A 15578-nucleotide genomic window follows, 5' to 3' on the forward strand; every position below is an offset into this window, starting at 1 on the left:
CTGTTTTCTACCTTTCACACATTTGTTGCAATTCCTTGTTTCCAGAGAAAGATGGTGAACCCTCCCCCTCTCAACATTTGCTCCTGTGGACTTATTCTTTGTTTAACTTAACTCTTCTCCTTTTATTTTTACTTTGTCAGGATAGGAGATGGGAGACAAAGGCATGGACCCAGTTGTGCATCTTGGAGTGGAAGAGCTGAATGCCTGGCTTCTACCAGGAGTGACTGATGAGTACCATATTTTACAGGTTCTAAATATTAATGAGTTTACATTAAAGTTATTTTGTATAATAAGATAATTTAATACTGTAGAGATTACATTAAGTAAGTGACCACCCACCACAACGATGATGCCTTTACACATCTGAAGTAGGTTTCAGGTAGATTCCAACTGTAAAGGCTGCCGCGAACTACATTTATCAGGTGGTTTTCATTTCCTTACCACGTTGTTTCTCACAATGACCCTGTGAAGCAGGCATCGTGGCCCACCCTTTGCAGATGAGGGAACTGAAGCTCAGAGGAGTTGAGTTGCTTGCTCATGACCACACAGGCAGGAAGCATCATCCCCCAGAGAAGTTTCCAGGATTTAGCAAAGCTGAGATCAGGTGGAATCTGGAAGGAGAAACTCCAATTTAAGAGAGAATGAATCCACAAATGGGAAAAAATATTTGCAAATCATGTATCTGATAAGGGATTTGTATTCAGAAGATATAAAGAATGCTTACAACTCAATAATAAAAAGGCAAATTTAAAAAATTACAAATTGGGCAAAGGATCTGAATAGACATTTCTTCAGGGAAGATATACAATGGCCAATGTGTGAATTATGTCTCAATAGAGATGTTTAAAAATAAGAGGAAAAACAGATGGGAAGAAAAAAGATGGAATGAAACCAGAATATCATCGTTTAATTTGTGGTACAGTGCCAGGACAAAACAGGAAGGACCCAGGCCAGCTGAAGTAGGGGTGGGGGACAAGTGAGACCTTATTAGGAGTAGGGGGGTAGGTGGCACAAGAAGGAAAAGAGACAAACAGGGCAGGTCAGTGAACATTTTTAACAGTTACTCCTGACCCTTTGGGTGGCTGCACCTGTTTTAAGGTGACAGTAATCCTGTGTTATAGGGTGTAGTCTCCTGCTGGGAAAGTTCCCCCTCCCCTCACCCACTCTTGTCCTCCCCTCGCCTTCCAATAACAGGCTCCACTTATAATAACAGTTAACATTAGTGGCAGGCACTGGTATAAAAAACTCTTTTACAATCTTTTATGATAGAAAATTTAAAACATACAGAAAAATAGGATGAACTCCCATGTCCTCATGCCCTAGCTTCAACAGCTATCGATGATTTGCTAATCTTGCTCCATTTATGCATTCCCCCACCAGCATGTTTTAAACTCTCTACTTATACATAGATCATCTTGTTGAATTCTCACAAGCCCATGACGTGGATACTCTGATCATCCCCAATTTTTAGATGAGGAAACTGAGGCTCAGAGAGGTGAAGTCACTTGCCCAAGGAAGTGGCAATGCTAGGATTTGAACCCAGGACCACATGATTCCAGACCTTGTGTTTTATATTAACCCCAGCTGTGTGCAAAAGAGGAGTAGAGAAGGATGCCCCCATCTCCCTGCAAGCAACCCCCAGTCTCAACACTTCCTGCCATCTTGGACCCATCTTGGAATGAGTGTTGACCCAGGAAGGTTAAGTGCTGTCAGTGCCAGAGTAGAAATAGCAGAGTCAGAAGCAGGAGCTCTGCTATAGCTGACTCTGTGACCTTGGGTAAGTCACTGTCCCTCTCTTGACCTCAGGTCCCTCGTGTGTCAAATGGGAATAAGACTCCCTACCTCATAGAATTGTTGTCAGTTTTCACTGACACAAATAATAAAAATGCCCAGCATATAGTAGGTGCTCTACAAATAGTAGTCATTCATTATTTTTTTTAGCAGCAGGAAAGTCATATGGAAGAGAGGGTGGGCAGTACAATCTACAGGCTAGTCTAAGCTGGGGGTCTGGGGTGTCAGAGGCAAGCAGATGAAGGAGGGCCAAACCCATCTGGGGTCTCCCTTTTTGGTTGGAGTGAAGCCTCTGTAGAAATCAGGGAGTTTTTTCTCTATGTTTTCTTCTAGGAGTTTTATGGTTTCAGGTCTTTAATCCATTTCGAGTTAATTTTATGACTGGTGGAAGGTAAGGGGTCTAGTTTCATCCTTTTGCGTGTGAATATCCAGTTTCCCCAACACCATTTATTGAAGAGGTTGTCTTTTCTCGTTGAAGAAAAGTATGATTCTTGGCTCCCTTGTCAAATATTAGTTGACCATATATGTGTGCATATGTTTCTGGGTGCTTGATCTGTTCCATTGATCTATGTGTCTATTTTTATGCCAGTACCATGCTGTTTTGATTACAGCTTTGTAGTATAGTTTGAAATCAGGAAGTGTGATGCCTCCAGCTTTGTTCTTCTTTCTCAGGATTGCTTTTGGCTGTTTGGGATCTTTTATGGTTCCACACAAATTTTAGGATTTTTTTCTATTTCTGTAAAAAATACCATTGGAATCTTGATAAGGATTGCATTGTATGTTTAGGTTGCTTTGGGTAGTATGGACATTTTTAACAATATTAATTCTTCCAATCCATGAACACAGGATATCTTTCCATGGGTGTCTTCAATTTCTTTCATCAATGTCTTACAGTTTTTATTATATAGATCTTTCACCTTTGTGGTTTAATTTATTCCTAAGCATTTTATTGTTTTTGATGCTATTGTGAATGGGATTATTTTCTTTATTTTTCAGATAGCTCATTGTTAGTGTGTAGAAATGCAACTGATGTTTGTATGTTGTTTTTGTATCCTGCAACTCTACTGAATTTGTTTATTGGTTCTACAACCTTTTTTTGGTGGAGTCTTTAGGGCTTTCTACACATCCCAATTGTTCTAAACATCCCATTTTAATGATGTGGAAACTGAGGCTAGGAGTAGTTAAAGAACATGCCCAGAGTCACAGCTAGAACTCATGGTCCTGACTCATTTCAAAGTCTGCCTAATTCCAAAGTCTTCCTAACACAAGATACTGCCTCTGCTGTTCAGCCCTTGAAACAGTACGAAGGACTAGATGGTGTAACACCCATTTTTGAGAAGTAACAGAGAAGGAGAAAGTTCAGATTATGCACCTCAACACCTATAGCTTCTTCCCCATCCCAACTGCTCTGCCACTACCTGAATGCATATGTGATGAGTGGCTGTCTATACAGAGATTGGGAGTGACCGTGTGCATCTGTATACGCCTCTGGGTGTTTGTGTATCTCTGAACATGTGGTGCATATGTGTGTGCTCCCATTGCTGTGTGTGTTGATATGTGTCTGTATGATGTGTGTTGGGGGAGTGTCTGTGGCGTGTGTTGGTATGTGTCTGTGTGATGTGTGTGGTATGTGGCATGATTGGTATGTGTCTGTGTGATGTGTGTGGAGTGTGTTGGTATGTGTCTGTGTGATGTGTGGCATGTGTTGGTATGTGTCTGTGTGATGTATGGGGGGAGTGTGTGTGGTGCATGGCATGTGTTGGTGTGTGTGTGGCGTGGTATGTGTGGAGATCTGTTTGTATGGGATGGTGTGGGTCTTCAAGGCATGTTGTGCTGTGTGCATGTGAGGGAGAGAGGTGGGAGATGAGTGGCGCAGTGCGTGCTCCAGGAGAGGAGATCCAGCGACTGGTCTCGGGCGTGTTTTCCGTCCTCAAGCATCCCAGCATCTTGCTGACACTGATCTGGGTCTGGGAACATCTTTCCTGAATAAACATGATGTCATTTCCATTCCATTCAGCCTGCGCTGGGACAGCTGCTGTCAGCATCACTGAGGGAAATGCCACCTCGGCCCTGACAGCTGCCACTTGGCACACTTTGTAGAGAGCTTCTCCAGGAAGAAAAAACCAACCAGTCATGCAGATGCTATTTAAAGTATGTTGCATCTTGATGAGAAATGTAGAGGAAGCTAAAGTGTGCTGGAGGGATGGCTCAGGACCCTGGGCTGGGAGGAGGGGGAAACTTGGGTGCCCTTATCACTCAGGCTCTATGTATCTTGGGCTAAGTCTCACCCTACCTCCCATTTTACAGATGAGGAAACTGAGGCCTAGAAAGGGGAAGGGGCTTGCCAAAGATCAGAGAGCAAGTCAGAGTCATAGAACATGAGAGCTATAAGTCATGGTCAAAATTCCCAATCTAACTCCCACATTGTACCAATGGGGAAACTTTGGCCCAGAAAAGACAAGCAGTTTGTCCAAGTTCATACAGCAAACCAACGGCAGAGTTGTGGCTAGAACCCAGCTCTCAGGCATGAGTATTTGACCTTTGACTTGGACACACTGATCGTCTCTGTCCTGCATATAGTAGGAGCTAAACAAATATTTGTTAAACGAGATTTGCATTGCTTTGGATGGCTTAGAAATGCATTGGATTATTCTTTTCTCATCCCTGCCTTTTACAACCAGGAATATCATGTGCCTGCCTTATCCAGCTACTCTGGAAGCTCTAATATCCTGGAATTAGTTTCTACTGCAGCAGGAAGCATATAAGATGCTCCTGGTCAGGCTGGGGACCTCTCACTCTTTTAAGTTGGTGCCTTGAGTATTCAGCAGACCCAGGTTTGAGTGTGACACTTCCCTGACTTCTCCTCCTTATCCAAACTCTTGATAGTGACATTCAAGGTTTTTCACCACCTGCTCTCTTTCCACCTTCCCATGCTCATCCCCATCTCTTCCCATTAACCAGTGATCCTGTAATTTCTCATTCTCCCTGAGTAAGCCATGTCCTTTCACACCTCCATACGTGCTTTCCTCTGGAAGGACCTTTCTCTGCCTGTCAAACTCCTATTCATCCTTCAAGACCCTACTCTAATATCACAGAACAGGCAGAGTAGCTGATCTTGGGCTCATGGCCTCTTGGACATCCCTTGGTCATAAATCTTACCACAATGAGTTGAAGCTGATGATCTGACTCCCCTAAAAGATCAAGAGCAATCAAGGGCAAGAATAGAGACTGAACGATGTCTCTATCCCCAACATCCAACTCAGAGCCTGAAATAAAAAATGTTCTGAAGAAATGTTCATTGAATGAATGCCCTGCACAGTGACTTGCTGATAGGCCATGTCAGAAACCCTGGTCCAGAAGGCCAACTTGTCCCTGGAGAAGTGAAAGAAAGAATGGTACCAGCATGGCATTGAATTCCAGGCCAAATTAAGTCACTCTCAAGCAATTCATAAAATTCAGCCAAATGTGTCTTTAAGGTCTTAGTCCCTTCTGGGCCACCCCTTCCACTGTCTGACAACTCCACTCTCACACCCAATCCTGCTACCTCACTGATACCTAAAGCATCCACCAGGCTTGCTTTCTCTTTGTGGCCTAAAGCTCTAAAATAACTTATTTCAACCTTAATCTCCAGAAAAATTCCATTACTCTCATTGAGACAGACTGTCTTGGATGTTGGGAAAGCAATCTGACTCATAAAAATGTGTAAAGGAGTAGGACCTCATTCAACTTTCTTAGAGATCTCTGCAAAGGAGAAGAAAGGAGTTGAGAAATATTAGTAATAAAGGGATTTAGCAAGAAAACAGAATTGGAAGTGAACTCAGACAAGAAGCACTTTCCTAATGTTTACAAAAGCTTTGAATGGCAGAAATTTACACAATAGATTCTCTATGGTTCCTTTGCTTTTTCTATCACCCCATCAAACTACTTTAGAATATTGCTGATATTGGCATCCTTCTGATAGACACAGTCTCATTGATATGTAAAGTTCAGATAATCTTTGGAATCTTCCTAAGTGCTTACTTTTAACTTACGGAAAACTTATTATCTTTCTTATTTTTCTTTTAACTTATTGAGAGTACAACATAGGCAATGCTTTTGGACAAGATGGGACTAGAAATCTCTCCTCCTGCCTCTTTTGAAATCAATTATCATGGTCACAAAAGGGCAGAATTAGGAGAAGACTACAGAATATAAGATTGAGGCTTATAAAATATTTGTCAAAGTATCTCAGAATCAGGTTAGAACTCAGACATCAGTCAGCTCCAACTATCAATGAATTCTCTGTAGATCTGTGAGCCAAAAAGCCTCAGACTTAGGTCTCCCTAGGTCTCCCAAATGTGGGAGAGTGGATGAGCGGGAGGGCTGATCCTATCGTTTCTAATTAATAGAGTAAAGGAAGGGGTTGTTGAACAGCCCTCTTAAAGAAGGGGTCATAGGGGCATAGCTGGAGAAGAAAAGGAAACAACTTGAGTTGAGAACCTACATGATGCCATTTAAATATATGATCACAGTTATTACAACATCTCACTAAATAGGGTCAGCAATTTTCAAGGTGTGATTTGCAGATCCTAGACATCCCCAAGACTCCTTTGGAGGCTTTGCAAGCCAAACATTTTCATAGCAGTACTTGGAAGTTATTTGCCTCTCTTTCCTGCAGTTTGACATTAGTGCTGATGGTGAACAAGCAAAGGTGAATCAAGATAGTGTCACCAAGCTGTACTAATGAACATTATTATCACCACACGCTGCAGTATAAAAAATGTCCCTGATGAATCGGTAAAAATTACTAATATTATTAAGTTTCAACCCTGGAGTAAATATCTTTTTAATATGCTGTGTAAAAAAATGGGAAGTACACAGGAAGCCCTTCTGCTGCATATTTCAATACGACATTTGTCTCAAGGAAAAGCACTGTGTGACCGTTTGAACTGCGAGCTCAACTACCCACTTTTTTTTCATAGAATACCATTTTCACTTGAAAGTTCTTTCACATGGTGTATAAATTTTGACTAATCGGACTTGGGCCTTTGACAGACATTTCTTCAAAAATGAAAGAAGTAAGCCTGTCACTTCCAGGAAAACAACTCTTGGTATTTGTTACCAATGATAAAATTTGAGCTTTCAAGGGAAAACTGAGTTTGCTTCCTTACACTTAAAGACTAATGAGGTGTTGTCAAGTATCATTTTTTGATATTATATATTGAGATGTGTCACTATTTGGAAGATATGCCTAATACAGTCAACCAATATTTTCCAAATGATGCATGATATTACAAAATCATGAGTAGGTAAAAGATCCATTCAAAATGCAAGACAGGCCAATATGTTTTTATGAAACAGAATACAAAATGTTTACTGATATGATTCAGAGTCTACATTGCAACTAACCTTTTAAAAAAATATTTATTTATTTATTTTTGGCTGCGTTAGGTCTTCGCTGCTGTGCGCGGGGGCTACTCTTCATCGCACTGCGTGAGCTTCTCATTGCAGTGGCTTCTCTTGTTGTGGAGCACAGGCTGTATGTGTGCAGGCTCCAGTAGTTGTGGCGCACCGGCTTCGTTGTTCCACGGCATGTGGGATCTTCCCGGACCAGGGCTCAAACCCGTATCCCCTGCATTGGCTGGCAGATTCTTAACCACTGCGCCACCAGGGAAGTCCCTACAACTAACCTTTTAAAAACTAGTAGTATCAAAGAAGAATATCCATAATTATCTGAAAAGTCTATTAAAATACTCCTCCCTTTTTCAACTACATACCTGCATGAGATCAGATTTTTTTTTTCACGTAATTCAACCAAAACAACATATCACAATAGACTGAATGCCAAGGCAAATATGAATCTAGTTTTCTTCTATTAAGCCAAACATTAAAGAGACTTGCAAAATGTAAAAGAATGCCACACTTTTAACAATTTTTTAAAAAATATACTTATTTTTCATAAAAATTTGCTATTTATGTTACTAGGTAATGGATTTTGTGTTGTTCTTTTTCAATAAATTAATGAATAGTCTTAACTTTTTACTTTTAATGTTAATATAGTAAATATCAATAAATATCACTAACATAAATTAAAACTCTTCTTGTTTATAAAAACAATAATTTTTAAGAGTGTAAAGGAATCCGGAGACTAAAATGGGATCCACTGCATAGAGGTATTATCTCCACTTTATAGAAGAGGAAACCGAGGTCCAGGGAGGTAAAGGGACTTCTCAACAGTCACCCAACTACTGGGTGATAAACCAAGATTTGAGCTCATCTGATTGCAAAGCCCACATTCTTCATCATTCTCTACTTTATTACCTTGACATTCAACAAACATCTCAACAAGCACAGAAATCCTGCTTTGCAGCTTTCAAAGTGCTTTTACTTTCGTTATCTGCTTTGATTATCACAATATCTTGGCAAGACTGGGATTATTTACATCTTCTCTGAACAGATAGGGATACTGAGGCTCAGAGCGCTGTAATGACTTTGCCCAAGGCCCCAGCAGGAAGGTGCAGAGCTGGGATTTGAGCCAGGATTTTCCAATCATCGAATTTGCCTTCTTTTCACTACTCTCAGGTGAGCCAGTGTATGTGTCCATCTATACAGGTTCTCATACAATCACTTGTTGGAAACACTTTGACTATTTGAAGTCATTCTGTGATTTTTACTTTATTTTTATTGAAGTATAGTTGATTTACAACGTTGCGTTCATTTCTGCCGTAGAGCAAAGTGACTCAGTTAAACGTATCTATATACATTCTTTTACATATCCTTTTCCTTTATGGTTTATCACAGGATATTGAATATAGTTCCCTGTGCTGTACAACAGGACCTTGCTGTTTACCCCTCCTGTATATAATAGTTTGCATGTGATATTTACTTTAAAAGTACTTTATAATTTGGAGTTAGGCTGGTTCAAGTTTCTCACATACGGAAAAGTTAGTACATTTGGAAGATGGGGGGAGATTATAAATGCCAGGATAAAACACCATAACTATTTTTGTTCCCTAGAACAATGCATTGATTCATAATTACTCAAATAAATTAACTTTCTTACATTGAGTGATTCATGTGCTGAAAGACAAAATTTTCATATCACTGGTCTTAGCTTGGATTCCTCAAGACAATGATTTGGGTACAAATAACTTATTTGGGACATGATCCCAGGAAACGTGGTGAGGGGGTAGAGAAGTGACAGAGGGAAAGGCAAAAGCTGATATAGGAAGGGTCCATTTATGCAGGGGTGACCGCTGTGGACAACTGGGTCTTAATCCCAGCGAGGACCCTCCAGAGGCTGTATGGGACGTGCGTGCCTTAAAAGTGTCCGGCTGAGGGGCAAGGAAGTTGGAGGGTTTGGGGGTATTTTTGTCCACACCATGCTGCATGTGGGATTTTAGTTCCCTCACCAGGGATCTAACCCATGCCTCCTGCAATGGAAGCACTGAGTCTTAACCACTGGACCACCAGGGAAATCCCAAGCTGGGGGATTTATCCACTAGTTCCCTTCCCTTGTTGTTGAGGAATTCTGCTAGGGCAGTAACTCTCCATCACTTGTGACTACCCACAGGTGGGCTGAGAATGACCAGAGACACCCTCAGGTGGGGAAATAGAGTGGGCCCCCAGCTTGTAGGGAATTGTCTGCAGGTGACCTTGGGATAGGCTGATGGGACATGGGTAGGGCGCTGGCAACATGTTCCTAATAGCCACACCGTTCATTCCTTTATTCAACAAATCCATATAGGAGCCTCTTCTGTGCCAGGTCCTGTCCTGGGCACTGGAGCTACAGAGGTGATTGACCACCTCAAGCCCCACCCTCATGAAGTTGCACATGGGCGGACTCTCATGACTGTACTTCATTGAAACAGAAGAGTAGATCATGCTGCTTTCACAATAGCAGCAGATGTTGGTTGACTTAATGGATAACAGACACTTTAGAAGCAGACTTTAGTTAATTAATTTATTTATTTAAATGATGCTTCTGTGAGCCTGTGCCTGGGCATTTTGTTTAAAAGACACACTTGTAAAAGATTAAAGGTTCAATTGAAAAAGAAGAAAAAGAGCTCCAGGGAAAGGGTAGAAAGAATGCAACAGATGGATATTTAGAGTGTGTCATGATACTAATGGCAGCTCTTTTTTTTTTTTTTTGGTAGTTAGGGTGATATTCTTATAAATGTAAGAGAGGCTGATGATGACAGTTGTATTGATAAAAGCAATAACTACAATTTTGCTGTCCCTGTTATGAGACACTTTGCACACATTTTGTCATTTAATTCACACAACAACCCTGATGGTTGGAAACTGTTAGCTCCATTTTACAGATGAGGAAACTGAGGCTCAGAGAGGTGCAGTAACTTGACCAAAGATATAGCAGCATAAAACCAAAGTTGATCTAAATCCAAAGTCCTGACTCTTCCCCAGCCATGCGGTAAAGGAAAGAGTAAAGAAAGGAGAAGAAATGGGCAAGAGTTGGGGTAGGGGGAGGAGGCAGGAAGAGGAAGAAGAGGAGAGGAACAAGGCAGAAGAAGGAGAACCCGTGGGAACAGAGCCACCTGTTACCTAACAGTTGTCTTCATCTAAATTAGGAAAAGGCACCCCTCTGAGCCGTCACAGCCCTACAAGCTTGGCTGGGAGGAACACATTGTGTGTAAAAAAAAAAAGGATGCCTCTTCCTGTTGATGGGTGAAACTCTTACCAAGGCATGAAGCTTGGCAAGCAGAATGAGCGCTGGATTTCAGACAGTCTTTGTCCCTTGCTTGGCGATATTGAGGGAGGTGAATCCGAAGATAAAAAAGGTCCAGTGTGAATGGGTTCAAGAGAAGTAGGAGAGCTCCCAAGAGGGGTTGTCTTTGGAGGTCCCTCAAGTAGAATCATGAAGATGCTCCGTGTCCAGAAGTGACAGGAGAGCATTTGATGGGGAGAAACCTTCTCTCATCCACACGTCTATCTCCCATCCATCTTATTCATCTACCCACCATCCACAAACTCATTTGTGCTTCCGTCTCCTTCCCACCGTCCGTGCCCCCATCCTTTCATTGTTCAGTCACTCCAAAAAGCCTTGGAACCCGTTCTGTGAAAACGTCTCAGTTGGATTCTGGGGGCCCAGAGGTGACTCAGTCAAGGTCCCTGCCCACCTTAAGTATGGAGCGGGAGACAGAGGTAGTCAAGAATGCAAGTCCTCAGGGCCTTCAAAGAGATGCGAACAATAGATGTTAGGAATCAAAGCAGGAAAATAAAGAGAGAGGATTGGAAGGGAAGGAGGAAGACAAAGAGAGAGAGAGAAAGAGAGGGGGAGCGAGCGAGCGAGAGAGAGAGAGAGAGAGGGAGAGAGGAGAGATCACCGTCTAAGAGGAACTGTGTGGAGACAGGAAGATATGGTAAAACTACATGGAGGAGGTAACATCTGGTCTAAGTTTTGAAGAATGGGTAGGATTTATTAGGGAAAATGTAAATCAAAACCACAGTGAGATGCCACCTCACACCTATTACGATAGCTACTACTAAACAAAACATACCATACAGTAACAGGTGCTGGAGAGGATGTGGAGAAACTGGAACTCTTGTGCACTGTTTGTAGAATGTAAAATGGCACGGTCGCTGTGAGAAACAGTACAGAGGAGCCTCAAAAGATTAAAAATAGAATAACCACATGATCCAGCAATTTCACTCAAATTAATTGAGAGCAGGGTCTCAAAAAGATATTTTTACATTCATGTTTATAGCAGGATTATTGACAACTGCCAAAAGGTAGAAGCAACCCAAGTGTCCACTGATGAATGAATGAATTAAAAAGTACAATACCGTCTACGCATACAACGAAATAGTATTTAGCCTTAGAAAGGAAGAAAATTCTGATGCGTGCTACAGCATGAGTGAATCTTGAGGACATTGTGCTAAGTGAAAGAAGTCAGCCACAAAAGGACAAATACTGTATGATTCCACTTATATGAGGTCCCTAGAGCAGTTAAATTCTTAGAGACAGAAAGTAGAATGCTGCTGGTCAGGGAGTGGGTTAGGGGAGGGGAGACAGTAAGTTGTTTATGGGTATAGAGTTTTAGATGTACAAGATGAAAAGAGTTCGGAAGGTTGGTCGCACAACAATGTGAAGGTATGTAATACTATCGGACTGTACACTTAAAATGATTAAGACAGTAAATTCTATGTTATGTATATTTAACCTCAATTTAAAAAAAAAAAAAAAGAATGGGTAGGATTTAGACATATGGAGATAGGGAAGAAGGAAATTCTAGGCAGAGATAATGCTGAGAAAGTCCTGGAGGTGCAAGATGAAACCTGAAGGCAGAGAAACATTCATTTTACCTTTAGCATAGACAAGAAGAAAGAGGCATGGCTAAGACACAGCTTCCTCAAGGACCTGGGCAGGTGGCAGAAAGAGGGCTTGGATGGCACTGACAAGGCGGCAGGCACAGGAACATGTCTTGATAGAGAGGACATAGGATCCATCACTCCTTAGAGGCCTCATAAGGTCTTGGAACTTTGACCAAGTCGTCCCAGTTGTTTCCTGCAAGATGGAGATGGGGGTACCTGCATCATGAGTCTGTTTGTGAATATCAGTGAAGATCATGGCTGGGAAATGGTTTTGTAGGCTAGAAATTCCTGAAGAAGAATAGCTCTTGCTGTTATTATGTAGCAGCTAAGTCCAAACCAGAAATTAGAGTCTGGATGACTAAACTAGTCATCCTTAGCATGGGTTGACATCATGGAAGTTTTAGTATTGTGATTGTTGAATAAGAATACATTATTTTGATGCAGAGGATCCTAGAAAAGAGAGAGTGGATGTCCAAAGACCTTGTAGCAATACGGATGGTTTTCAGCCCTCCATTAGTCAGTTATTGCTATAATAAAGCTGTATAACAAACAGCCCCCAAACTCAATGGCAAGTAACAATAAGCATTTACTTTTTACTCATGAGCCTGTGGCTGTGCTAGCTCTGCTTGGCTCTCCTGTCGTTGGCTGGGTTTGGCTCCAGGCTGCAGGTCAAGTTTAAGTCTGCTCTGTGTGTTTCGCATTCTGGGAGCCGCAGCTACCCAGGGCATACCCTTCTCATGATGGATGGCTAAGACCAGGAGGCCAAGCAAACTACAGGAGTACCTTTAAATCTCTGCTGGCATCATGACTGCTAACTCTTCATTGGCTGAAGCATGTTACCAGGAGGCCCAACCCCAGAGCAAGCTGGAATATACACCACTTGCTCTACTGGGAGGCACTGCAAAGTTGGATGGGAAAGGGTGTGACTGTGTATTTCACAGAAGCAATGAAGAGCTAGGAGCAATAATCCAGTCTTCTCTAGGCCTCTATGCCAGAAGGATCAGCCGAAGAGACTGAAGGAACTGGGTTAGGGATAGATCCAATGAGGTCCCCAGCCCAGGTAATGCTGCTTCCGGGCTCAGCAGACAAAAAGTGACCCAGAGACCCAGAGGCGGAGAAAGGAGAATCCTGCTCCCCTGCGCACAGCCCCCATTTCTCCTCCGCAAAGCTCTGGCAGCAGGGGACAGCAAAGGACATCTTTCTGTGCCTGACAGAGACCAGGAGGGGCACCTGCTGCACAGGTGGCTGCTTCTCCCTTGCTGGCTGGTGAATGGTCATGTGGTGCCTGGAGTGGGAGGATGTGTTCTGAGCACTTACCTGTCCTCCCATTGCTGGGGACAAACCCAACAGCTGGGGAGACTGGTGGCACGGCTGAAGTCTTGCAGGCGACTAGGCGGAGACCAGGACCAGTTGGGGATTGGGGGCTAATGTCAGTGGGGAGGTATTTGTATTTACAGGCTGATGACGTCTGGGGTGGCCAGGCTGCCACTACAGTTCTACTCTAAAGATAGTTATTTAAAAGAAAAAAAATGCATATGCTCTTTGACCCAGCAGTGCCACTTTTAAATTTAACCTACAGAAATGCAACAGTGACCGAAAATATGTGTATAGAAGGATGTTCATAGTACTATAGCTTGTAACTTGACAAGACTAGAGACAACTTAAACATCCCTCATTAGGGGGTTAAATTCATTCTGGGAATTCACCTAATGGGAGCCTAGGGCATGCCACCTTAGAAGGTCACAAACGTCAGGGACCACCATGGGGGTACCCAGGTGGAATTGTTTGCCCCAACTGCTTCCTTCCTGCCACTCAGGACCTGGGAACATAGCTCTAGACACGAGGTCAGCTCAGCCCACCCCTGCCTGGGCCCACCTGGGCTGTGGGAACTTCCATGGGGCACTCACAAGGGACCTGGAAACTGGGTGTAAAAGGCAGGGTCTCTCTCTGGTTTCCAGAAGGATGTCTGGCACTAGGCAGTGCCGTTGTGCCTCCAGTACTTACGCATGTGTGTTCAGTGGTAAAGAGCACGGGCTTTGGAACCAGACACCATATCGAGTCCTGGCACTGGGCTCTGAAGAGACAGAGAAGAAGACCACGCCCTCAAGACATTCCCACAGTGCAGGGAGTCAGTCACGGACCCTGACAAGTCAGGGTGACAAGTGCTATGACAAGATATACAAAGGCAGCAGCCAGAGTCACAGGTCACTGAGTGCCCCCATGGGCTGGACCTAAATTGTTTCTTATGCTCCCAACAGCCTTGTGACACATGTTCAGTAAAAGTTATCGTAACTGACCTGCATGTAACCAACCTACCAGGCTATTGGCTGCCCTCCAGTCCCAGGTCAGAAGACACTGATGCTGCCTACCAGAGCTGGTGGCTCAAGCTTCTGTAGCATTCTTCACCTTACCCAAGCTCTGCTCCCACTGGCTGAATCAGGAGAGTCTGACCCCAGAAGGTTTGGCCAATTTGTATTTATTGTTGTGATCATATAATTTAGCTAAATAAAACAAAAATCATGAAATCTGACTGCAAAAAAGAGACCGAGAACAAGTAATGTTTTGAGAAAAACTAAGTCCAGTGCTTTGGAAATATGCAATAAAGATGAATTGCTAAAAATAAACCTGTTGATTTCATGTGGGAGAGATTCTGGGAGGGAGGGGATAATAACAATGTGGAATTACAAATTCAAATTGCTTCATAAGTGTCCTTGCATTCCATTTAAAAAGAAAAAAAGAACGGGATATTTTTAGTGCTGCTCTGTGGGTACAGGCAAAACAGACAAAGCAGAACTCCAGCCAGAGGACTTGAACTCAAAGCAGCAGCTTTGGCCTATACTGATTGTTCTATGTTAGAACAAAATGTTTAAGGTATTTATGACTCCATTTTTAATAACTGCCTTTCTTAGCCAACGTTTTGATTATCTAAACAACTCCTTGGACCAATCAGGTTACCTGAGAGTTTTCTACTGGACTATTATGCCCATTTTACAGATAAGGAGAGTAAGGCTGGGAGAGACAGAGTGTCTTTTTCTGGGTCACACGGCCAAGAGGTCCTGGTTTTGGAAACCAGGCTGAGTGGCTTCCCAGCCAGAATCCTCTGGTGGGCAAGTCTATTGAGTGTGAACTGGAAACTGAGTGTGAGGGTGTGGGTGTGAGAATGAGTGTGTGTGTGTGTGTGTGTGTATGCACATGCACATGTTTCTGACACGGGCTCAGTGCCAGCCTGGCCCGCCTGAAGTTTCCTTTTACAATTGTGCTCAGACACCAGCCCTGGTCCCACCTGTGTGACCTCCATGCAGAGGCAGGTCTAGATAACCCAAGGGAAGAGCCTAAGGGATCTGGGCTCTAAGGAGCAGGCTTGCACATAAGCAATCAGGACACAGCCCAGAAAGGCCCCCAGCTTGCCTGTCCTCCTGGTCCAATGAAGGCAGCAGGCGGTCAGCCCTACGAACTCCTACACCCTAAGGAGGGGC

General features: G+C 43.0%; 1 protein-coding gene across 1 annotated transcript in view; it reads right to left on the reverse strand.

The window, feature by feature from the left end:
- Window positions 1–12108: 12108 nt before the first annotated feature.
- LHX2 (LIM homeobox 2) overlaps window positions 12109–15578 on the reverse strand; it is a 60090-nt gene continuing 56620 nt past the window's right edge. The window contains exon 5 of the mRNA XM_067040758.1: window positions 12109–12295. Within this exon, the coding sequence (XP_066896859.1) occupies window positions 12125–12295 (171 nt within the window). The 3' untranslated portion in view covers window positions 12109–12124. The remainder of the gene's footprint in view (window positions 12296–15578) is intronic.

This window comes from Kogia breviceps, chromosome 8 (assembly GCF_026419965.1).
Source record: "Kogia breviceps isolate mKogBre1 chromosome 8, mKogBre1 haplotype 1, whole genome shotgun sequence".
In the NCBI taxonomy this organism is placed as follows: Eukaryota; Metazoa; Chordata; class Mammalia; order Artiodactyla; family Physeteridae; genus Kogia; species Kogia breviceps.